Source organism: Accipiter gentilis, chromosome 3 (genome assembly GCF_929443795.1).
Source record: "Accipiter gentilis chromosome 3, bAccGen1.1, whole genome shotgun sequence".
NCBI lineage: Eukaryota > Metazoa > Chordata > Aves > Accipitriformes > Accipitridae > Astur > Astur gentilis.
Window position 1 is genome coordinate 38353699 of NC_064882.1, and position 26426 is coordinate 38380124.

At 42.9% G+C, this 26426-nt stretch overlaps 1 protein-coding gene across 1 annotated transcript in view; it reads right to left on the reverse strand.

Annotated features, from left to right (window-relative positions):
• MSANTD1 (Myb/SANT DNA binding domain containing 1) overlaps positions 1–11281 on the reverse strand; it is a 43579-nt gene extending 32298 nt beyond the window's left edge. The window contains exons 1-3 of the mRNA XM_049797918.1: positions 11191–11281; positions 8309–8314; positions 2150–2242 (exon numbers count right to left, since the gene is read on the reverse strand). Coding sequence (XP_049653875.1) covers positions 2150–2242; positions 8309–8314; positions 11191–11281 — 190 coding nt within the window. The remainder of the gene's footprint in view (positions 1–2149; positions 2243–8308; positions 8315–11190) is intronic.
• Between the last annotated feature and the right edge of the window lie 15145 nt (positions 11282–26426).

Genomic DNA, 26426 nt, shown 5'->3' on the forward strand with positions numbered 1-26426 from the left:
AAATCACAATAGTAAACGTTTTCCAAAATATCATCCTGCCTTTCTGAAAACAAAGGAGCAAGTCTGACAAGAGCTTTTTGACATTACATGAAAGATTCCTGATGAACTCTCTGATCTTCTTTGCCCCCTGAAATCTGGAGAATACCATGACACCCAGCCAAAACCCAGCTCCTGTAACTCCTGTTGATCCCTGCTTTAACCTGCTTCCACAATAACCAAATTCTTTCATCGACCGATCTGCAGCTCCATCCCTGACCTCTGATCTGCACAGCACCTCTCTGGGTATTGTACGTGGCTATCAGATAACCACAACTGACACGCAGACTTCCACCAGCCTCTGGGTAAAAGCCGTAGTGCTAGGTCATGGCAGACCCCCAGATGAAAATATTAACGTGCTTTTTCTGCAGTGCCTTGCAGGGTTAAGCAGCCGTTTAACCAGAGATGAAAGCTGAAGGAAAGGTCCAAAAAGGTTTTGAAGCAACAGAAAACACCCGCTGGAATGTCAGAACCAGACACTTCACTCGGTAATAAAATTCATGGTCCCAAAAGCAGGATCAGATATATCCTTACTAGTGTTTGCTTTGACAGAAATACACATTTTCAGGTTTCTTCTGCTGTAAAGGCAGAAGAGATTCCCAAACACTGGTCACACGGCTACGGGGAATATTTTGGGAGTATTTTATGCATCTTATTACTGTAGTAATAACATTACTATGCTTTGTTTTACTCTGCCTCCCTATGTCATTTTTTTCTTACAAATGAGAACTCCTTCAGGCAGGCATCACATGCAAGATCCCATCTAAACATTTAAAATATTACAGGTGACATGAGTTATCAGTCAAAGTTTCTGGAATCACTCTCACTTTTAAGACAATTTAGATGCCTCCCACTTCTTTCAACATGCTACAATATGGGAAAGCAAGATCAGCTTTGTTTTAGATTACTAGCATGATATGATTGCAGTGCACTCAGAAATGGTAAAATATCAACTCTCTCTTTCATTCCCAAATGCTCAATTCTGTATAAAACCACAGTAAAACAGTAAGTAAATCTTGTGAATAAGGTTTTCGTTTACATTTGACTGTGTTAATTATTGTCAGAGCGCCAACATCTGCGCTGCTGCCTATTTTATTTATACACATACACACACATATATACATACACACACATGCTTTTTATATTTTTTTATATACACACACACACACACAGAGATACGCATTATTTTACCTGGTTGATTTCTAATAGCAACTATTCCAGCATAAGTCTTGAAAGAGGAGAGAAAGGGACCTCTGAAAGAAGACTGGGCCGTCACCTCACCATAGAGCCCAGGGAAAGCTCCCTACATGCAGATTAACCCTCAGGAAGTGGAAGAGTGTTGTATTTTCCCTCCAAAAATTCAGAAATACATTGCATGTCCCTACAGACTTTGCACAATTTCAGGACAAATTCAAGACTGCTAAAAATAAAAAAAAAATGCTTGGATGCCACAAGTTGTTTTTCTGTGTGCTGTAGTTTTACATAAGAATCACCAAAAAGAGAAATTATTTTTTTGTTTCCTTAAGCAATAGTCTCATCAGAAAATTCTGCACGTAAAAGCCTGGGGAGACGATGGGACCAACTGCCAGTCCAATACAGGGTTGTAAGAAGGCATGCCCACCGTGGGACACAAACTCTCATTGGACTCTCAAAACCATGAAGAAATGTTAAAAGTCAACAAATGCTAAAATACAGTCTATGGGCTAACATCTCAGCAATGGTCAAGTCACACAGCAACCTCAGAGCCAGTGCATCAGAAGAAAATAAACTGGTTCAAGGACAAAGTACCGAATAGTTAAACCTTCCTTATCAAAACCCAAATCAGCAATCACCACAGAAAGCCGGTATTGTAACGTGGACTCGTCTGTCCAGAAGGCACAAACCTGTGAAGTGACTCCTTACAAGGGACTGAAATAGTGACCGACTTGACCTCCTCTGGCTGAAGACAACACAGCAACTTCTCCACACTCAGAAATTGCAGCCCTGAGACACTCAGCCCCGTCCCTTGGCCAGCTTTTCATAGGTGAAGCAGGAGGGAGGCACAGGCTCAGTACACAAACCAACGCTTTTATAGCTTTGGGGGTTTCATGGTGTAGAAGAAAACCTTCAGTACCTGCTGTCCTAGGAACAGAAGATCCTCCATGAGCCTTGAAGTCAATGCAGGAGTCCTCGCAGCAGATCACTGACCCAGAGCAGAACTTTGTGTCTGGGGAAGAGAGATTTTGGCAGAACAAGGCACTATGCGGGGAGGGGAGCGAGGAAACGTTTAGCAACTGAGGAGGAAGGTCAGCCGTGCTTAGCCAAGGTTACCTTGTAAAAGTCTAGTGAGGTGGGTTTAGTTTAGTTTGCAAACTCTAGCATTTCGTTTAAACAGCATGGACAAATACATTCCCCAAGCTATATAGTCCCATCATAAATTGCTTGAATCAGCCCATAAGCCTTCAACGACCTCATTCTTGTGTGCTGAAAGCCACGCATTTTAAGCTAAAAAAAAATATGACAAACGTCCTCATCTACATATTTTACCACTGCAAGCAAAAGGTGTTTCTTTAAAAGACATGCCAGCCTCACCCTGGCCACCAGCAGATGTAATTTTTCCCCAATTTTCTCTCATCTGCCAAACTCTTCCATTAGTGAGTTAATGCTCAATGCTCAGCATGCTGTCCTTCAGAGGATCGCAAATCTTTTTAAAATATGGTGGGTCCTGAAGGTATTGTTATCTCTATTTTACACAAGGAGAAGCCAGAAACAGCAAGAAGAAAATTTTCAAAAGCTTCTAAATGACTGTGAAACTGAAGTAATTTTCAAAAGAGAATTGGACACTCAGGAGCTGAAGTCAACCTTACACGTCCTTCAGTCACATCTCAAAATGAAATATGCTCTCAATTCACTTACGGCAAGGTCCTCAAAGCCACAGAAGCACCTAAGGAGTATCACAATGGGAAACGATTTCCAAGCCTAAGACGCAGAGCTAAATTAGCCACGACTTCTCCCCTGCTCCAAGAAAATAACTGATTAGGTGCCTAACGGTCCACCGGACCCCATTTTTTCACCAAAAGAAGGTATTTGGGTACCTCAAGCTTTTCCTCCTCCATGCTGAGATCCCACCATTTTGGCCAAGCTGAACCTCTTCGCGCTTAGGCCCGCGAAAACCCGCTCGGGACTGGGAAGTCGTGAGCACAGCTAACGCTCCTCAGGGCGGCTCTGGCGTCAGGACGAGGGAGCAGCCGCTCCGACTTTCATTTAAAGATGTGGCTGGAGGAAGAGGCTGTGGGTGGGGTGGCACGAAAAGAGCACCCGCTGCCAGGGCAAGGTGGTTGCAACCTCTCCCTGAGGAGAGAGGCGCTGGGCTTGGACTCTGCCTCCAGGGCCGGTTTTGATTTTTATCCAGCGATGTTTTAATGCAAATCACGTAGTAAGCAGCCTTGGGAATGCCGCCAGATACCTGCTTCCCCACCTCCCTTTGGTGGAGGTCCCAGCCGGTAGGCCACAGTCAGGCTCCCACTTGCTTCTCCTCTCCGGCTCTGCAAAATCCTTCTCCACGCCATGGCACAACTTCAATAGGAAGGGCTGAGAGGTTGCCTACAGCCTGGGAAGGGACAGATGGATTTGAATATCCCTTGGGAGGAGGACGACCCAAACCCAAGTTCGACCACTTCTGAGACAAGTATTATAACCACAAAGTTATTATACAAAAACCACCACACCAATCATTTGTATCTTAAGCGACGAGTGCAAGGCTGTGAGCTGAGGCCTCGGCAACTGGGGCAGGTTTGACTCACCCGGACGGGTTTGGAGCTCGCAGAGTGTGGGAGCTGCTCGCGGGATGCGGCATGAGACCTGGCACGGGGGAGGCGGGTGGGAAAAGGGTACCCAGGAGCCTAAGCAGGTATCAGGACAAGTATCGGGGAGGGAACAAGATCCTGCAAACAAGCCCTCTTGAAATCACCAGAGAGACATCAGTTCCCACCATTTGAAGTCCTAACCTATTACTTTAGGGTTAAAACGTCAAACTAAAATCTCTTTAATCACCACCAAAGTGCTTTTACCTTGAATTTTTAAGTGTTTGTTTAAGCTGGGGTTAAAAACAGTCTGGGCTCCTTGACTATTGAGCAGATCATAAACTCTCTGTAGTCGAATAAGCTATAGAGATTTTCAATAGTTTTACTAACTATTGTGTGCCTAGTTAGCTTCCTGCACCTTCTTCAACCTCAGACTAAAAGAGTTTAGCTGCAAAAAATTAACTAAAAGCGTTTCTTAAAGGAATTTTAAAAGTAGCTGTTAGTCAGTGTGTTTTTATCACAAACCAACGCAATAAAGTAACAGCTAGCTCTACATTTAATTGTTAGAAAAGAGCATGTAATTAAAGAGCAAGTCTATACATGTGTTTTTAAACACTGCGAGCCTGATTTTCTTCAAATTTGTTGTTTCTTCCAATTCTTTAAATATGCATTTGAAAGAAGTGGAAGGACAGGTACCCCTATTTGGAAGTTGCAAATAAGTCTTTTGAGAAAATAAGTACCTTTTAAGCTCTCTGAAACGTACGAACCATCAAAATAGGAGCTATGAAGTAGAAAAGTGGCACTTTTTGACAAAACAGAAGGTATTTAGAGGATGTATCCCTCTAAGCAGGGATAGATGAGTAGGCTGTGTAAATGGAAATATTTGCAATTAATTTTAGACATTTACCAAGATAATTTTGCAGGTATATATGTGCAAGAGCTCTGGAATTTGCTTCAGGCCCATTCGGAAATAAAGTCTGACACGAGTTTGATTCAGATTTCAGACTCATCTCAGCGACATAGTCTTTAGTTTATCCAACAGCACTAAAAGTGAACAGCAAGTGCCCCTAAACCTCCTCCCACAAAATATGAAAATGAGAGCTAAAATTCTGCATCATTCCACACTGATGATTTTTAGACAGAATTTCCCACTCACCTCAACAAGGTGATAATTTAAAGATCTCTGCCAAGGAGTACAACCTCCTCACTGGACCCCCACAGCTCTGAAGACACCTGCTGGGGGAATTTGATATCCAGTATCTAAAGCATCAGAAAGTTTTTGGGAGACTTGTGTTAGAAAAAGTACACAGTTGCACAGAGATTAAATTCCTTGGAGTTCTTTTTTATTCTAAGAAAAAAGAAGAGAGGATCCTACATTTTTATAAGTCTGAGCATAAGGACACAAGCATGGCTTATGGTCCTTCCAGCCAAGCACCTGTTGGCTGTAGAAGAAACACCATACAGTTGCATCTCCACTGAGTTGCCACAGCTGCTTTTTCAGCATTTGCAATGGTGAGGGAGCATTACAAAGTTTAATATCGCTTTTCTCATTTGGAGGGCAACACTGGCCAATCCTGCTTGCACTATCGCATTATTTAATTAAATATCCAAAAATTAATTATACCACATACCAATACACCATGCAGTCTCACCAGCCCTAAATCAGGGTCAGGTTTATGGTTTTGTAACTAGTATCCTCTCTAAATACGCTCAACTTGAATAAGCCATACCCTCTGTCTGTTTGAGAATGATTGCCCATGTGTATTTCGTGGGATGGGTGCAGACCCCATAGGGCATATCTGAGCTCAGGCTTTTTTTTGTTCCCCACAGAACACCAAGGTGCAGATCAGAGCACACCTGACACCTATATTGGTTGCTGTAATATCTGTCAGTTTATGTTCTGCACCATAAAGAAAGAGAATCCAGACTTCAGCAATACTGACTGCACAGTGCACACACCATGAACCCCACTAAGAGGGATGCCATTCCTCCCACAGGAGACCAACTGTCGCTCTTCCAGCATGGCCTGCTATCCAAACCCACAGCTGATACTACCACCACTAGCCCCTTATTCAGTGGCAAGCAAGCTATTATTGCCCTGTATCTTTCCTCCTCTTTCAGATCTCAGTCAAGACTTTCCACCCTTGGCACTGGAGCTCAGCGTTGATTTAACTCCCTACAATTTGGCATCATTTGTTTCCTCAGACCCACCACTGCCATTTTCCCAAAACTGCCAATACAAAGAAGGAAGCAAAGATCACATAAGAAAATCCTACGCTTCTACGCGGCACTACGTAGCTCTCCTACAACGCCCACTGTACCTTCATGCCAGCCTACATTATCTTCAAACCCTTGAGCCCCAGCTCCTGGGGATATATTCTCGGCGAGACAGCCATTCACTTCAACAATGAGAGCTTCATCGATGAGACAGTCACTTCTGTGGTGGCAAAATACGGCCCAAATCTGAAGAAATATCCCCTCTACTTCACACTTCTGTCTAGATCAGTCAGCAAAGATGCTCCGCACATGCTAGAGATTGGGTGTTGGTTGCGGAGCTCAAGGGCCCTAAGAAGAAGAAACTCCCAATTAATGCTGAAAAAAGACAGCTTCTAGTCAGACTTAAGTTACGTCCCCAGACAAAAATAGGGTGGTTCAACAGGAGGCGAGTCTGGCCTCTGAAACAAACACATCTAATTCCAAACTTTATTTGATTTGATCCAAATAGATGCCTTTTCTGGGCCTGGCACTAATCAAGATAAACCTGCGTGCTTCAAACAAGAAGAAACACCCGAATTCCTAATGTCTTCTCCGTGGGCCAGGGCAGTATCTCAGCTCTGATCCTCTGGCATGTTTCCAGTCTCACAGTCAGAGACTGACCAGAGCCTTCCCAACAGTTCCCGTGACTCCCAAAGAACAGTCTCTAGGATGTGTTTATTGTGGTAGTATAGATGCAAAATGGTTAGGTGAATCACTGAAGGCATCTACCACTGCTTTGTAATGCATTTCAAGAAGCTCACGAGCAAGGAAATAACATGCATCAAGCACTGAAAAGGAAGAAGCCTTTTTTTTTTTTTTTACCTTCGTAGAGTATATAAAAAATTTTGGCCCACTTAAAATAGACATCCTCAATTAAAACTATATCTAGCTACAAAAAAGGCAGTGGTCTTGTTTTGATCGAGTCATCATTGCACAGACTTGGTTTTTACTATGGAAAAAAGGGGGTTCACTGGTATGGAATTTTTTCTCAAATAAAATAAGGTATTCTGTAAGGAAAACTAATATAACAAAAGGAAAGAGCCCATTTAACTACAGCTATATGAGGGATTTTGTCAGCATAGTTATTCTGTGACAGAACTTAACTACGAACTCTTCTTTCCCAATGATTATCACATAACCATCTCTGAACAGTACAAGAAAAAAAAAAACAAACCCAAGTCCTCTAATGAGGACTATGGGAAACAGCAGAGACATGAGAGACTTTACATGCTTACCTTTCCCTATATATCCCACAGATGCCAAAACTAAAAAGTTTCCCTTCCCTAATGTCAAAGCAAATATGAAAAAGGATTTTCACAAACACAAAAGAAACAGGGAAGGGAAAGTGGAGCTGCTTTTCAGGTGGATATGACAGATAATTCAGATGCAATCCAAAAAATTTAAAAAAAAAATTAGTTTTAGGATCTAGCTCAGTTTTCAGGATGAATGACACTGCTGAATGGGGGAGAAAGACACAATAGGTGGCATGGACAAGAGTAGGACAGGTATCTACTGGCATGTAAGCAGAGCTGAACAAGCTTAACGCATTCAAATCAGAGACCAGACAATTCTCTGGCAGTATTTGAGAAATACATGAAAAAGCTGTATGCCATCATGCCAGAGGTAGTAGAGGACTGGACATGATGACCCCAGGGGTCCTTTCCAAGCCTATGTTTAAAGTTTTCTTGGGAGAGAAACCTTTCTGTATCTATGATCATTTTTGCAGCTTTTCGAGGTACTATTTCTACTTCTACTGTATTCAAGACACAGTTATCACACTGTGCAACACTTGAGCACTTTGTGGATTTACACATAGGTCTAATTTATTATTATTATTAAGTTTTTTTGAAATCTTTAACATCCTATTTATCTTCTTGATCACTACTAAGGATCGAGCTGGTATTTTACAAGAGCTATTCACAATAACACCAAGATGTTTTTCCTGAATGGTTACATCTCTGTGGATGCATATGTATTGTTCTTTTCCCCTTATGCATTACTTTGTATTTGACTAGATTGGGTGAGAAAGTGGAGAACAATATTCACAGCAGTTTTAATTTTAACTACCTTGAAAATTTCTTAAAGTTTGTCATCTCTCTTTTTTTGTTTTTTTTTTTTTTTAAAAAGCATGAGTAAATAATTTAACAGTAGAAATACCAACACAGATTCTTGTAGCCTGGTGACTTTCCTGCAGGAAAAATGGATGATTCAATTCCAGCCCTCTGGTTTATTACCTTTAACTAATTAGAACCATAACCAGTTCAAAACTACAGGATTGCTTTCCCTTTTATTTCTTGAAAATACAGGGGGTTTGATGGCTATTGGTAAGGGACCTGAGAAGTCCAGCTATACCTTATCAACTAATCACCTCAACCCAAGGGCTGCTGGGCTTCAAAGTACACAGCTTTGTGACAGCTTCCTTCTACAAAATCCATTTTGACATTTACCCAATATATAATATTTACTCTACAAATTCAAGTCTTCATTTTAGTTTCCATAAATTTGCCCAAGGAAGGCTAGATTTCTAGTGTACATAGCCCTTTAAACATTGATCACATTTGCCACCTTCATGTGCCACAGCGATTATTTAATTCATATCAAACAAAACCATTAATTCGACAACTCCGCATTTGGGACTCTTGGGTGGCTACCATGGCTACCGCCTATTTTTATCAATAGTATTATGCATTTTATCCAATTGTTCTAAACCTGTTCTGCTGACACTTCAATTTAAAACCCGCCTTTAGACGTTTTAAGATACCAAAATGCTCCAGAAGAGAAAGCTCTCCGAGATCCTTTATAATGAACAGCAAAGCAAAGATTTATTTAGCCTTGCTGTAACGGCCCTATGTACTTTGAGTGTTCTTATTACACTGCAATCACCTGTCAAGCCTGCTGACAGACAGGCTTCCTACTCTTCGTGTGTTTGAAGGGGTTTTCTCATTGTTTCTGTGAGTTTAGCAAGTTGTTCCTCAAAATTGATTTTACCTGCCTTGTTTAACTTGCCTTATTTAACTTGAATGTATGCTCTTTTCTATTTTCTCTGTTCAAACATGACCTCCGCTTTCTGAAAGCTGTCTTTTTACTTCTAACATCTCTCTGCTCTTCCACTGAACAATACCAGCTTTTCAGAGTTCTGCTCAAGCCTTTTGATAGAAGAGCGATACACACTTCCTTGGGCTCATATTATAATGTCTTCTCACCAGCTGCATATTCTCTGCAAGTGTCTTACTCTTTTAGCTGTTTCTTTGAACCACAAAATTGTAAGAATCATTCTTATATTTATGCGTTTCACATCTTAGAGGTTTTTTCGTTTGCACAGGGACAAGAAAACTGAGTTTGTCCTGGTCACTGAGCATTGCTCTGGGTTAAAACCGGTGCTGTCTTTCTCTTATTACATTAAGTGACTTCGCATCCATACGTTGCTTTCCCTGTTGTCTCTCACATGAAGGTCTTTCTCCTTTTTTTCTGATCTTTTGTTTAGTGCCATTGGTATTTCTCCATTTACTTCTGTAGAGAAAGGCTCTTTCCTCCCTTGTAGTTCACCGAATACTCTCTTGATAACAAGCATCTCAAACAAATACAAGTCTCTCCTCCGAATGAAATTGCTCCATTTGCCAAGAGAAGAAGACCCCGTATTTCCAAAACAGAGTCCTCTGATCTTCCCAGCCAGCATTTTGATAAGGAGGATTTTCCAGACTGATTCAGGACCATGTTTCAGTCGTCTCTGTGTAATAATACTAATTACAAACACAGTCAACACCAATATCAACACTGGTACCTCCACATCTCTCCGAGATAAGAAATGTATTCCTCTAGCCTTATTCTTTCTTTGTCTCCCACAAAAGCACTGGAGTTCCCTGGAAGGGCAGTTTCTTCGCACCTCCAGGATAGTTTGGATGACAAGTCTAAGAAGATTATCTTCTGTAATGTTTTCTAAAAACCACTGTAAGGAGGATCACTGACACAGATGACTGATTTTCATCCAGGAGATTCTAGCATTGTTCCACTATCTTATGCATTTATTAGGATTTCATTTCCTTCTGGAGCCTCAAGGGAAATTTCATAATCAGCACACCTGGTATGTGTAGTATAAATAATTAAGGGGATGCCCTCTCTAACGATTTATGCAGAAAGGCTGTTCTGCTGGAAGAAATGGCCTGGATCATAGTCTTATTAGAAGAAAGAATTAGGGTTATAAGATATTCTCCATTTTCAGACTCAAAAAACCTCATGAACGTTTACTGAGCCAGACAGAGTGAAGGCTCTACCTGATCTATAGAGGAACCTACTCAGTCAGTGTGTTTATGAGTTATTTCAACATTATTCTTCCTACACTGTCAGCATAGATGGTACTTTATCACCATTCTTCTATCCCAGAATACAATTTATTGCTTCCCTTAACAAAAAGATCATGACACCAATTTAGCTTACAATCACATCAAGAAAAATACTTTATGTGACAAATTTGACAAAAAGCCAGCACTATATAAACTGGTTTGATGACAAAAATACTTAGAGCAAACTACGTTAAAGAGGACAGAGATCATGAGGAGCCCGCCATACTTAGCTTTATCTGTTCAACAATTTGCAAGGGGTGTGTAGTTGTTACAGCCCAAGCTCCGGTCTTCTTTGGAGGTTTCCCCCCAGACACTAAGAGCACTAAAGTACTCACAAATTGGACATTATAAGAAGGAGGACATATATTATCACCACAAATGGATAAAATAGTCAACACCTCCCTTGCATTGCAGGGCATGCAAATTCACGGCTGATAGCTGACACTAAGATGTTGGTAGCATCTCCACAATTTTGATCTGAAAGGGTTGTTTTGGGGCTGTGTTTTTTTCTGAGGGCAAAGCCCCTCAGTAGCTGGGCAAGGATTGTATGTCTACAAATTTTCACTTAAGTGCTGTGTCTTTCTCTGCTTTACCAATAGAACCCTTTGTTCTGAATTCTTCTTTCTTCTACCTTTGATTAATTTCCTGCCTTAATCTGTGTTTAATACTTACATTACAGATCCCTCACTTGAAAATTTTCTTTCCCTAAACCTGAACTCAAGTTTTACTTTAAAGCTTCTAAAAAGGTTTTATCACATGAGTGTGCTTCACTTAACTCTGCCACCTGTAACTGAAGTACAGCACAGTAAGTGGCATATTTGTGATTTGGAATCCAGTTTTGCAGATAAAAGAGGTTAAACAGTTCATTTAAATATGCCTCTTTGATATGTAACCGAAATAGATTCAAACACTGAGATTTGCTCACCATCATTACTCCTATTTTCCAACACATTAATTGGATATAGGCAGCCAAATCAAGAAAATCAGCTTCTCATCAAGCACTGTGTTCTAAATTCTGATATTTTTAAAGCTAAAAAAGGCTAATGAATAATTTATGACCGAAAGATTAAAACTGATATGAACAAAACCAGACATATATGTAACATTGCATAAACATACTTCCACCCTTTCAACTTGCCCAGTTACCTTAGATCCATCTAAGTACTTACACATTTTTCTAAAGCAATCAGATTTGAAAGATCTATGGCTAATTAAATCTATTGCTATTAGTGTGAGCGAGCAAGCCATATTTAAATTCCATTATTCAATGGGTTATGAACCAAAGCGTATTCATTGCAAGAATTTCTCCCTTTCTAACAGCCTGATACTACAATTGGATCTGACCGGGCACCTCCTTACACCTATATGTTGCCGTAAGGGGACTCTGCTCAGGTGCATGGGTCTTCTACAACCAGAGCCTTCGGTCGTAGCATGATAAAGCATGGCAGGATTATGGTAGTTTTCCTAAGACAAATAAGAAGGATTCATCTTTTTCTTCTAAACTCATTTGTATTGGTAACGTCAAGACCTTAACCCTCAATTTAGAAAAAGAGAAGCAGGAAGCAGTTATCAAGGTAGAGGGATCCAGGCATCCTACGATAAAATTCAGTATTCGGTTTCAGCGCTGCCTTCTTCTTACCCTACCCAGAGCAGTAGGATACAGAGGATCTAATTAATTAAACCAATTGAGAACCCTCAGCAAAAAGTGGGTTTCAATTTAGAAAAAGGTAACGGGATGGCTCTGAGCATGGCTGGAGTGAAAAATTCCTACTAGTAAAGCTTCACAAGCTGAACAATATTTTCCCCCTCTTTGAGAAGTAAATGTGCGATGTGAAAGTCTGCACCGAACGGATTTACTTCCACAGGGTGAGCCACTTGACAACTTAAGGTATTTTGTGAAACTCGTAGGACCTACCTTTCTCCATCTGCATACTTCATTCTGCTCTAGCGGAAACTCGCACAACCACCCACCCTGCTCTGCTGAATCGATTCGCCTGGTTCCACACAGTCACAGCTGTTTCAGCCCACTAATACTAAATGTGCTATGAGTACTCCCAAACTGTAGGGACTAAGGGGTTAATCCAACTCGCAGGCATACATTAAACCATGCTAACAGCATTCCACAGGAACACCATCCTGAGCTAGCAGCCTAGAAGGAATAGCTAACCTGACACATGCTCTGTCCCAGCAACAGACAAATACACTTGCTTTTTAAACTCAGCATCAACAGGGCACTTTGTGGGGCACTCAAAAACCCTTAGAAACCCGTGGGCATAGAAAAGCAGCCGTTATATGGACAGCTGCATGAAAAAAAAACACCCAAAACCCAAAAAAAACCTGGAAAGCAGTTTATGCAGCCTTAGCTGTGAAAGTTGTAGTTTGCTTTAAGCAGACTCATTTTGAGATCGTACCACCTGTTTAAAAGGCAAAATATTTCCTCATTCATTTTAAAAGCTGCAGCTCTGCCCCCCCCTCCTCTTTGCATAAAGATGCCATATAGAGAGGCACTTACAGGAGGATAAAGAACCCACAGCTGTAAGTATCCCAGATATTGATCTCTATCAGGCTATATAAACCAGCAGTTTTAGCAGTCTCTCAGGAGTTTGCTGTAAAAGCAATTGGAACTGCAATTAACAACAGCACATCTTAGGATAGGGAAAGACTTCTAACTAGAAGCTAATTAGGAGGGCAAACACTGAAGCTTGTTAGCTGAGATGCTAATGAGAATTATACTTGAGTGGCAGCAGACTAGCTATTCAGAGTTAATTAGAAACCTCAGCTGATAGTATATTGCTCTTAAGAGCTTTCAAAACAAACAACTGGAAAAACTGTCCTGCAGCTAAGGATCCAGCATGCCACGTTGAGTAATTCGTGGGCACGGGGAACAGCCAGAAAATTACACTCAGGCATCGGGGTAATTTAACAGCGTGTGAAAAAGGTAGAGAGGAGGGTTTTAGGAGGCGCACGCCCTCCTGGATTTTCTGCGACGGTTCTGTTCGTCGGTGGCAAACCTGATGCCGCATTATACGCCGCCACTTACGCTGCCCGGTGAAAACAGCGTCCAGTTGCGGGGGAGGATGAGCCGGAGGGGGCTGCTGCACGCCCCGAGCATCCCCACCGGTCTCGGGCAGAAGCGGGACGAGGACCTGGGCCGGTTCCACAGCCCCTGACAGCCTTCCCATCCCACCCGCCAGCCTCTCCCATCCCAGCCCTCAGCTCTCAGCCAGGGAAAGCTGCTGGTGTCAGCTGTACCAGGGCAAAGCAGCAGCCGTGGGCAAGTTGCTCTCCCCGTGCCTCTGCCTTCCCAGGGCACGGGAGGGTTTTACTCTCTCCCCTTCTTTGTGCGGCGAGGAGGCAAGGAGTCAACTGAGGCGCTTGGAGGGGAAAACCTGTTAAATGTAACGTCGCCGCAACGGGGGTCGTGGAGTGTGGCCTTACCTGGGCTGAGTTGCATGGCTGATTCCTGCTCTGAGCAGAGCCAGGGAGGCAAAGCAGAGGGGCTGCGTGTTTAAATGTTTCCTCCGTGCCTGATTGGAAGCGCAAGAGCCAGTCAGGGGCAGGGGAGAGGCTGCTAAACTCAAAGTAGGTTGCTCGTTTCAGGAAAAGATCGGATACTGGAGAACCTGCAGACTCGTTCGCAGCGCGTTGGAACGCACGACAAACGTTCGGGTGGCACAGGGGAGAGAAACGCTCCAGAAGAATCAAGGGGATTTTCGGTTTCACCGAGGCCCTGTTTGCATGAAAACTTGCGGCGATTTAAGCAAAACCTGGGTTTAATTCTCTTTATTGAAACCAATTGCGAGCCCATGTGGATACTCTTAAACAGATTCAGCTTTCTAAAAGAAAAACCAATCTACGCAGATTTCAATTAAAGCACGCGGAAGGGCACCCACAAACAGTTTTACACCAGTGTAATTAAACAGATTTCAAAGTTTAGCAAAACAAATGTGACTTTTAATGCAGGTGTGACCGAGCAGTCAGTCACTGGCCGATAGCACGTCAGGGGACGGGGGAACTTTGCATACTGAAACCTCACTGCAACAGTCCTGGGCGTGAGTATGTGTAAATACACCCGTCACACAAGCTTTGCAGTATCTGCCGTGGAAAGCGTGTGAAAGTACAAGGAATTAAGAGTAGACACTAACACTTGCAACTATAGTCCATAAATCCACGTTTCTTAAAGCAAAAAAAATTCCCAGTGTATAAACAGTATTCTGAAGGGAAAAATTTACTCCACCAAAGCTTTGGGAACCATCGTTTCCACCTGATGTTTTTGAAGCAAGAGCCCCGGATTGTGGTTATTCAGGTTTAACAGGACTTGTAAATGCTGACTGTAGCTAGAGGCAAAATTCCCCACACACCAAAGTGATGTAGCTCTGGGCTTGACCACGCTGGAGCTCACTGGAGAATCGTCCCAGCGACAAGCCATACGCCTTGGCTCAGGAGACGGCAGTGCGCTGGCGACGGGGACATGATCGTGGGTTTGAAAAAGCCATTTCACAAATCCGAACTCACCTGCAGCTGGTGCCTGCAACTGGAAGCACCGGCTGGGGGTCCCCTTGCTCAGCAGCCCGCACAGCCGCTCTGCGCTCAGTGCAAAGTGTAATAAGCCGCTTGGCGACTCAAACCAGGCTAAATAAAAGAAACAGAAAAGATTTAAAAGCAAGTAACTTGTATTAATGCTGCAGGGAAGATTTACTGGTGGGGAACTAAGGGTCTAGATAGCGATACCTGTTAGACAGTCCTAGCAAAATGCTCTCAAGCCGGTGCAGGTCCAAGGTGCAATCTCACCAGCACAGCACAGAAATGAAGAACAGATGCCTTCCTTTCCCTCTCGGGACTTATTCCCTCCTCCTCCGGCATTGCTTAGTACTTCTGGTAGATTTTTCCCCCGTATCAAAGACTTTCATGGAAGCAACCTTCCCAGAGCTGCAGCCCCAACTGGAAGCAAAGAGGGGCAAGGCTCTAGTTTTTCCAGAGTTTGTATTGCTGACGGCAAGCAGGTACAGGCATAGGCCCAGGTGGGCAGAGCTCGGATTTGGCCGTAGACACATTTGTGTCTGTCCCCGCTCTGGGACTGTCCCAGCACCTAGAGTGGAAGCCTGTGGGATGCTGGTATCAGACACAGCATCGTCTGCAGGATATGGTATCTCCAAGGAGGGCTGGACAGTAATTCCAGTGACAGAGTTGACAATGGAAAGTACGTACCTGTACTTAGAAGGTCAGTTTCGCTAAGACGGAGCCTTTCTCACAGTTAGCAGGCCGCCTTGGTTTTTTTTTTTCTCCGTTTGAGCATATTGGTGCTTAGCTTGCTTTGCACCAGTGGTAGTAAACTGGTAGCAGAGGACCACAGCAGTGCCTGCCCTTTCAGTGCTGCAACTGGGCAAAGGTACCCTGACCCCAAAGCTTCATCAGCCCGGGCACAGCCAGCCCTAAAGCCAGGATCAGAAGGCACCGGCCCATGCTGCTCGGGGCTTCATTCATCCACCTCAAGTGCCACGCCAGCCTTTCTATTTACTGCTGCATATTGGCTTATCATACACAATCAGAGTCTGAAGGGAAAACAAGGGTCACCCAGTTCTGTGAAACAAAAGGTACCTGAAAACACTTGCTAAACTTGGTTTTCACCACATTACCTTTGGCCTTTGGTTTCTGCACTTTCCTCAAACGCTTCTTCAGTTTCTCAAGCCCTTTATCAGGGCTAATACCTCCTGCCAAATAGACATACTTGGACAGCAGAGCTCTGCAGTTGGCCACGGCACAAGATAAGCTAGACAAGCAATTCCCAACACAGCTCAGCATGCCAGTTTCTCAGACAGGCCTTCTGGTGAGGTATTGTGGTGAGCACCTTTCACATGCTGTGCTGACACCTCACTGTTTTGTATTTATTTGGGGAAAAAAAAAAAAAAAACCACAAAGATCTTGGACTAAAACTATGCATTGGCATGAGCCAATGATAGTATATGTATAGGGATGCCTATAGTGATAATCCAATGTACTGAGGCTTTTTTAATATAGATATTATCAGAAAGTCTTCTAGCTGGAACCAGAGATCAAAGCGCCGTATTTGCCCTGCCATGCTCAGGACATACTCCCTCAGCTCTGAGCACTTTGCTTCCCAGAGCAGGGAGCCTTCTGACCATGTCTTTCAGCCTCTGGGGAAACTATCGCAAAACTGGGTTCTCTGAATACTTTTTTCAGCCTTGCTGAGCAATCTCCTTCCTCCTCAGACATCCCCAAATGCAGCAGTGGTTCTGCTCCCATCAATTCAGGAGGGCAACATACAGTCTTTTAATATCCTAGCAAGCATATACTACAAACTGTAATTTTCCCCATTTGTTAGGTGTGCTTGGTCCCATCTTCCCTCTGCGGGGATAAATGTACCACTCTAACCCTGAATTGCATGTATTTACCTTCTCCTGACTGTGAATCTCTTGCAGTATTGCTAGCTTTACACTGGCTTGCACACAGCATCCAGCTCCACAAGACCCCAATTTTCCTTTCAGGCTGATGATCTCCTGCTGCAGTGGCAGCAGCTCCCCATACAAAGGAGTCCTCCCCCCTGGCTCTCCTCTCCCGGCCCATACTGCCCACCTGCAGCAAAATGACACAATCTGTTGCAGATTTTACCTCTTTTTTTTCTCCCCCCAGATCTAGGCTGCTGCTTAGCTTGCATTGCAGCTCCCCGGGGATCAGTGTTTTAGCTCTGCGGGACAGACTACCCCAGGTCTCCATCTTGTAATGGTTTTAATTTTTTATCATGCTCGGAGCACTGCCTGCTGTCTCTTAAGTTTTCTTATGCACCGGGGAATTTCCTTTGCTTGGCAAATATTCATGGGTTTATCAAGGATTATTTCTGGGTTTTCTAATAACAGGGTTTCTAGTAATGCCTCTGAATTTACTTTTTTTTTTTCTTTCTAATTCACAGTCTGATCTCTCACAACTGACATAATGCCCCAAAATTGCGACACTGCACCTTTAATCTTAGATCTGTCACCAGTCCTCTTTTTCTTCAGGGAAGAAAAGAGAAAAAAGAAAAAAAAAAAAGTAGTATCAGGACCAGAAGTCTCTTCTTTGTTGAAGCCTTTGGCCTCAGGTCAAGAAGGCTTTTCACAGGAAAGCTGCGCGGTTCCCTGGAGAACTTGCATAAAACCACATTCTCTGCTGCTGCCTTCACCTGTGTGCCCTCTGAAGGCAGTGGCTGTATCTCAGGTTTTCCTGTGCTGCTTCCTTCCCTCTGCATTTATTTTTTTTTGTAACCAGGTACAGCTATCGCATCCCATGGGAGATGACTAAAGGAACTTTCAGCCTAAAGGAACTAGTAAATCCATGAGGCTATTTTCCCTATTCTATGAATTACTTAGGTTCGTTTTGTTTGGATATGTATTATTAAAAGTTTGTCCACAGTTTAATAGGGGGAGCTTTGTACTTTCACTCGAGTTAAGCAGTCCTGTGTTTTCTGTGCGACTTGTAATCCCAGCATGCTTGATTTCCAAAACACCCTGTATGCCATTTACTTCGTCCTTGCCATACTACAATCACGCTATCATTCGGTTTTCATTTGGCTTGGCTTGCTGTAAGTTTCTCTTCTCTCACATCAGGTTAAGGAATTCCCTGTAGCCCCACATGCTCATCGCTGCATCTCTGCCAGCTGCTGTTTGCAGGAGCAGTGCCGCTTTCCCAGAGCACGCAGTGCTGCTCTGCACTTCACAAATCATTTTTGCTGCTTTGCACTAGTCATACCTGTAAAATCCATCCTCTTGAGTCACCACTTGTGTCTCAACGCAGCACTTTCCATTTCTCTGTGTTTCTCTTGTCTGCTGACTCTTCTCATTGCATTTTATCTCTTCCTCTTTGCATCTTGCCTTTGCACAAACATAGGTGCACTTTTCAAAGCGCTTTTCATTATCTCTCTGAGCTAGCTCATAAATGTTCTTTGCTTGCATACTTCCTTTCCAGAAGCTTTACATATGTCCTGCAGGCTGTGGGAGATGGACAGGAGCATCTACGTGTTACATTCTAGTCAGAAGAAAGTTTACTGTGCCCATACCTCACCAAAACAGCAAACAACTGCATTAGTACAACGCTGGGGCAGAGCTAAGGCACCCCGCTCCACACTGCGACTTCTTACCCTGGGCTTGATCCGACGAGGGGGGCAGCACTTGCAGTGATCACTGGGCTCACATCTGCCCAGGTTAGGCTTGTACAAACACCGTCAGCAAGGATCACAGACACTAGTCAGCTAACAAGTTCAAGTACCCACCAGCATTTTCGCTCCCATTTTTATTCCCGTTAATCGCTGCTGAGTTCATCTTTGAAGATTTGTGACATCAGCCATCTTGCACAGCTTGGCCATATAACTGTTGTTTTTCCTCGTTCTTGGTAACAATTGTCAATACTTTTCCTATCAAGCCTCATTAGAGGATTTTTTTTCCCTTCATTTTTCAGAAATAGGATTTTACCTTAGCGTGGCAAGTCTATTCCTGTTCCCATCCTAATCCTGCTAGAGAATGTGCATTGCTCATTACCCTTAATAATACATCTACTCTTTTTCTGCTTTTCCTTTTTCTCCATGTCTGGCAGTTTTGTAGCTTTCCTCCTGTGAGGCTCAGTTTCTGCACCCATTTCTTTTCCTACAAGTCCAGCTGCTGCAGAAAGCTAGGAGCCCTCACCATGCCCTCCATTCACAAAGCAATTCTTAATTTCTGGTCGCATCCACTTGCCACAACCAGCTCATGTCTGCCAGCAGGCGCAAGCACAAGAAGGTACCTGCTGCGGAACAACTTGGTTTTATTCCTTTGACTCTTCTCAACCGTGTCCTGAAAGGAGAGTTCTCCCTCTCCAGGATATAATCCTGTTGCGGCACTCCCTGTCAGAGTATTGCCATAAAAACATCTACCTTCTGCCTGCAAGATACCACATATTGCAAAAACCCCCAGTGAAGTACTTGCATGGGTATCCCCCAGAATGAAAGGCTCTGTACGCATTTAATAACGAAATACCCATTTCACATTTAGACCCAGCAAAAAGGACAGATAACAGCAACCGGTAACAGCTCAGATATTGCTTCTTCAGCCTGCTAAGACTGTGGTTTTTTCCCCTACTATTCTAAATATAAGTCTATATTTCAAATAAAAACATTTCATAAGGAGTTTTATAATAATTGGGAAAGCTTTCATGTCCCATCTGAAAGGGCTGCTTGAAACAGATTAAAAAAGAAAACATCAAGGAAGACATTAGGACTGTACCTCGCTCTTTCATCAGTATAGAGAGTTCATAATGCACATCAGGTGCCACAGGAACCGCTGTTCAAGGTTAAAGCAAGGTCCTTATGAAAGGCACAATTACTCTCTAGCGACAGAGAAGGAGAAGAAAGTCAAAGCTAAACCATGCGAGAAGAAAGGCAGGAGTGCTCAAAGTTAAGTGAAAAAGCTGCAAAAGCCTTTACCTCAGGGAAGAGATCACTTCAGGACCTGGCAGGGAATTCAGGTTTTTATCTGCCACCAACACCCCCCCCCCGACAGCCTCTCCCTCCCCACCCCGGACAGGCAGCGGCTGCTCCAGCGCGGAGCGGACCTCTCCTCCCACGGAGGTCCCCGTGGGCGGCGGGTGCCGTGGGTAGCAGCGGGACGTACAGCTCACAGCTTTACCGAGGGCGCCGGGTCTGGGCTGCGCTGGGCTGCTGGGTTCCAGCGCGAGTTACTATCAAAAGAAGCCTGGTTTCAGCATCCTTCTTAGGTACTAAAAGCGTGCTTTTGAAAGGAAAGCGAGAAGCAAAGCTCGTGGCCAATACAGCACCAAATTTGGTGGAGAAGGGGTGACTCTGCATAATTATTCAAACATTACTTTGTTTAGAGTTGACATAAAAACATATTTGAAGGCTCGTGATAATGGCCTTACTTTTTTTTTTTTTTAATTTTGGCATACCCTGATCTGCATTGCAGTTGGTCTCCATAATCTTTTTGCAGATCCAAAGTTCTCACGTGATGGAAGACCGGAGAAAAAGATGATTGCGACAAAGGAAGAAGATGTCTCATCGCCTTGTCCAGGAGCACTAGGTCAGTGAACGCTTCTGGATCCTTGATAGCTTCAACTTCAGCATGAACCTAGGTGTAGCCATAAAAGTTCCATATACTTTATGCAAATTCCAGAAAAATGTCTTATACCAGACCATTCTCCCGAAAAAATAATTCTTTGAATTCCCTCGCACTAATGCTGTAGCCTTGTGTTGTTCTTTGTCCATAATAAAAAGAGCTCACAGATCTAGATACACCAGCAAACATTGCTCCTAGAATAAGCCTCTCGCAGGAGTTTAGCATTTATGTTCCTCAAAGAAATAACCTAGATCAGCAAAATAAAAAACATTTTACATTTACAGAGAAGATCTAGTAGGCACATCTATATGTTGATTAGGTGTGCGATTTTCCCACCATCTCCTCTTCTAGCTGACAAAGCTGAACTGGCCAAATTTAAGTTCAGCTTCACATATTTGAGTGATGTATATGGACAACATTTATCACAAAGAGGCCTGGGTTTTTTTCACACCACCACTGTATGACTGGCTCTATCACTGGCCAAGATACACTCACTGCAGAGGTGGAAATACACATGCCAAAAAGCAAAACTCTAGGGAAATTATATTATTTCAATTTTGAAACAAAAAGGAACAAAGAATTGGAAGGGGCTTCCTAGATATCCAAACTTGCACTCTCAGTCAAGCACAAAGGAGACAGATATTACAGTGCCAGGAGAAAGGAAAAATAAATAAAAAAAAAGGTCCAAGACCAGTGTCCTGTCTCTAACAACGGCCGAGAGTGGTCACCCGAAGATGTGTACAAGAGCAGAACAAGCATATAGGAGAATTTTCCAAAGCATTCTCTCAGCCTTCAAGCGTTCACAGCTCAGGGACTTCCCAAGGCAAGATGTGCTTCCTCTGTATTTAATAATCCTCAATACTGCACTCTCTGTTCTTGCCTAGTCTCCTTTTGAAGCCATCTAAGCCTTTAGCATCCAAACATCCGCAGCTGTGGCAAGTTCTTCAGCTTAACTAAGTGAAGTGCTAAGTGAAAAAACATCTCCTTTTGCTTGCTTTCAGCATGGTTCCCCCTAATTTCGTCTCATATCATACTTCCTTCAGATTCCCATTGGTTTAGAGGCCGGTTGCAGCCATCCTGCCCGAGCACGCAGGGATGGGCTTAGGAAAGCCAACCTCCACCTGGAGTTGAACCTGCTGAGGGACATGAAGGACACAAGAAGGGCTTCTAGAAGTGTTAGCAGCAGCAAAAGGCAGACAAGGGAAAATGTGAGCTCACTGGTGAATGGGATGAGGGACCTGGCCATAAAGGACATGGAAATGGCTGTGGCATTCTATATCTTCCCCACTTTGGCCATCACTGGTAAAACTTGCTTCCAGGAATCCTGGTCCCACTCATGGGAAGGTCTGGAGCAACCAAGGCTCACCCTCAATGGAAGAAGATCAAACTGGGGAACATTTAAACAAAATGGACATACGCAAGTCTGCAGGATGTGATGGGATGCATTTATGGGTGCTGAGGGAACTGCCTGGGGTCACTGAGACGCTGTGGTGATCAGGGGAGGTTCCTGAGGACTGGAAGCAAGCATCAATTCTATCTTCAAGGAGGAGGATCTGGGGAAGTGCAGGCTTAGCTTTACCTCAATCCCTGGGAAGGTGATGGAGCAAATAATTCTGGAAACCATTTCCAAACTTATTAAGGACAAGAAGGTGATTGGCAGTAATCAGTATGGATTTAGGAAAAGGTAATCATACCTGACAAAGCTGAGAGCTTTCTTTGATGAAATGACTAGGTCAGTGGATGAAGGGAGGGAAGTGCAACTTGTTTATCTTGACTTTAGCAAGGCCTGAGACACTGTCCCCTGTAACAGCCTCACAGACAAACCCATCAAGTATAGGCTAGATAAGTGGACAGTGATGAGGTGCATTGGAAACCGGCTGAACTGTTGGGCTCCAAGAGCTGTGATCAGTGGCACGAAGCGGATCGCAGTCGCTGAGGGAGTAATCCAGGGTTAATACTGTGCCCAGTATTGCTCAACATCTTCATTAATGAGCTGGATGATGGGGCAGAGCACACCTCAGCAAGTTTGCAGAGGATAAAAACTGGGAAGTGTGGCTGATGCACCAGTTGGGTGTCCCGCCATCCAGCGGGACACCAACCGGCTGGAGAAATGGGTCAACAGGTACCTCCTGACGTTCAACATATGGAAGTTGTGCACCTGTGGAGGAATAATCCCATGCATCAGTATATGCTGGGGCTGACTGGCTGGCAAGCAGTTTTGCAGAAAAAGACCTGGGGGACAGCCAGCAACCTGCTCTCATTGACCTGCACACTGAGAGGGAAGAGCAAAGAGACAGCGCTGCATGGATAAAGCAATTCTCAGGGCTGTATTCAGCCCCAGTATGACTGTATGTACATGGGGCTGAGATATAAAAGCTCAAGGATTGGACAAGACCAAATCATACCACAGAAATAAGAAACTACCCCTTTCTCAAAAAGCTTTCTGGGCAGGAGCCATCTTCATCCTATCAAAACCCTTTTCCTAATGATTTCCCTGACAGAACTGCTAAGCATTATCCCATATTTAAATATTTAGGCATGAGCTGTGCAATACCAACTTTACAACCGATGCCCAGTCAAGTTTTGTTTTGTCCTTTTTTTTTTTTTTTTTAAAAAAAATAAAATCATTATATCAAGAGGTCAGTTCATAAAACCAGAAACAACCAGTGTCTGATAAATCTTAATGTTGCATATGTTGAACTCTGGTACATCACAATTGTGTGACTTAAAAATAACACCTTTTCAGAGAAGTAACTTTCTGGAATGTGACCAAGAAACAAAATAATCCAAGAATAATACCTGGGAAAACTCAAAACATCAGGTTGTCACTAGGGAAAAACGTAGCAATATGAGGAGGTGTAACTGTAACTAGAAAATGCAGACTTTTTTTACTTTTTTGATTGTCAGGAGAGAAAAACAACCACACTTGCTTTCCTCAGCTAGATGAAAGGCACCAGTATATAAAGAAGAAAGATAGTTCTGGCTGACTCTGGAGTAGTAATTTATGGGGAAAATGCCAGTTCAAAGAACAAATAAAGTATTTATTCTTTTTATAATCAAATATAAAGGAACACTCAAGTTAAAGTCTAATTATAAGGGTAAAACCCACTACTACTAAGAAGCAGTTTCAAGTTCTGCAACCTTCCTTCGTCTTGCTCACTTCATCACAGCTCACTAAAAATGCATTTCCTTTCCTTGCTGCTCTGTAAACACCCATGGAGCCAGAGAAAACGAAGTGCAAATGCTGGAAGCAAACTGGAAAAATGCTCTTGAACCTTTAAAAACAGGCAGGAAACATTTTCAGGCATAATGTGGTAAAATGGACATAGCCACTGAAGATAAGGAATAAGAAGATAGTGCTTCCCATCATTCCTTTGTACCTTGGAGTCACGTAACGTGACGCCCTCTCCTGCGCTCTCTCCAGCTCTACGGCTCTCGGCCCCTTTCTCAGAAGCTGTCAGCCCGGCTCTGTCCTACAACGTCCTTGAAAGTGTCGTAGCTGCCTCTCTATGTCCTTGGCTGCACAATAGCTGTTTGGTCTTAAGGGAGAAGATAGCATCTTCAAGGTCCACAGACTGCCTCGAGCATAAATATCCACACAAAGGCTGCACGAAGAAGAAGTAATGATATGCAACAGACAGCAATGAACCATCCAATTGCTTGGGGTTGGGATTATGTTTTGATTTCTTTTTTTTTAATAAACATCAATACTTTTCCCTGTCCATAACTGGCCATCACCAGACAAAAAGGTCCTTTACTCATATATAGCACACACTGGGTTGCGGCACAGAATCCTATCATTGCTTCCCGCATCATGTCCTGGAACTTTAGAGCAGAAAAGCACAAGAAAAAAAACCCCACATGTCAAACAACCCTCATCACTACCTCTTTTTAGGTCCTGCTAAAACGTCAACTCTTGATCATTTTCTTTTGAATGAATGCCCACCTTTCGTGACAGGCTTTGAAACTCTCTTCAAAATATATCATTTAGGGGTAAATTCTTGTTTATGGCATTCAGCTTCCAAAGGTATTCTGTCTACAGGAGATTTTATAGCCAGTAAAGCATGACTGAGTACAGGTGAAATAATAATCAAATTTGCTCTCCTGTTCTGAGATTTTTTTCATGTAATCAAGCTACAGAGAACGATGCAGTCTAATCATCATTAATTTGGGATTGGCATTTATGTTTCATCTCGAGTTAATGCAGTCAAACTGAGAACAAAAGCAGTGTATACAAAGGAGAGCCAGACCTCACTAAGAAGTTAATAATTAATAACCACTTTGATGATATTTAACCCATCAGCAAAAATGCAAAAGAACTTTAAACACCATAAATCTCACTGCAACAAATTGAGTTTCTCATACTTCCACCAATACATATGGTCTAGCATTAGTTTCACAGTAACATGTCTTCTTACAACAGTCCATCATCACCACTAGATTCATCATTTATTGCAAAGGTATAATAGGCAGTTTGGATTTTTATGGATCTAAGAAACATAGATTTGCTTAATCCAGTCATCTGAGACAATTCAACTTGAATCAGACCAAGTCTGCTGTATTTTTCCCATGCTGGGATACTCTCAAACCCCACAGTAGGCCAGTGGGAGAATTGGGAATTTAACCTACAGCATCATATAAGCTTCTGTTTTACCACTGATAACGTAACTTGGTCCCAGATAACATTTGCTGAAGCAGCAGGTTCCTTTCACTTTTCCTGTTAGTGCTGCTGCAGATTTCCCAGCTGCCAGACCATGTTTCTCACATTTTTTATTATCAGTTCACATTGCAATGGAAACAGGTACTATCCACAAGCTCACATTTAAGTAACTCTGCAGTATATAAATATGTTGCTTAAGTGAGCATAGGTACAACCACAAAAGCAGTAAAGAAGCGAAAGTAAAGATAGAAATGTCATTTGTGAAAGCATTTGATTTTGATACTGATGAAGATAAACATCTAAAAAATCTTCTTCAATTATTACACTAAGTATTAAAAAGTCGCAGATTTATTCAGATTCAGAATCTTACTCTTAAGATTTACTTCTTCAGGACCCACAACTCATTCATAAACTCCAGGTACTTTAGATCACTCAGTCTTATCTTCTATTACTTAGTCACGTACCAATCTATTGATGACATACAACTTTTATTTTAAAGCATTAGCCAGGTGAAATACTTATTCTAGGGGTCAGGGCAGAGGAAAGAAGGTGGGAGAAGAAATGAGCTTAAGCCACATCACCTAGAGATATGCGGAGCAGATGCCTCAAAAGCACTTAAAAATACCTCCCAGCTCTCCACTACCCAGTGTTCATTTAAAACAGTGTTAGTTTGGAGCAATTAGGAAGAAAAGTGAGCATGAACAAAGTATAATTAAAAGAGTATCTGCCCAAACTTGCCTGAAACAAAAGTTAAAAGATGAATTGTGTTATTTCATAGGTGTTAAATCAAATGCCAAAGATGGTATTCGGAATGTCAACATTAAGACAACATATCAAGAAAAGAACACATTTAGCAAGCTTTATACTTGCATTTCCATTGGATGACAAGACCGATACTTCAATCCTAGAGCCATTTAAGAGCAAAATAGAGGTTAAAACACACTTGGTGCCTCTTCCTCAAGGGGAGAAATGGGTAGAAAAACGTGTATTTAAGATTTGCATTTGGGGACGTTATTTCAAGTTTGGGGAACATTGACTCGAAGCTTTACAGTGCACGTAATTCAAGATGAGCTAGATGAGCAAAAACATACTATTTAAAAGGCCTGACTTAATCTGGCTCACAACTCTCCAGGCATCTGAGGCATGGTCAAACCCAGCCCTCAGGGATGCATTTTGCTTGGAGCCCAAACACTGCAGCCCGGCTGAACGAACTCCAAAACGTAAATAATGAGGTAACACAATCAGGTTGCACTCGATC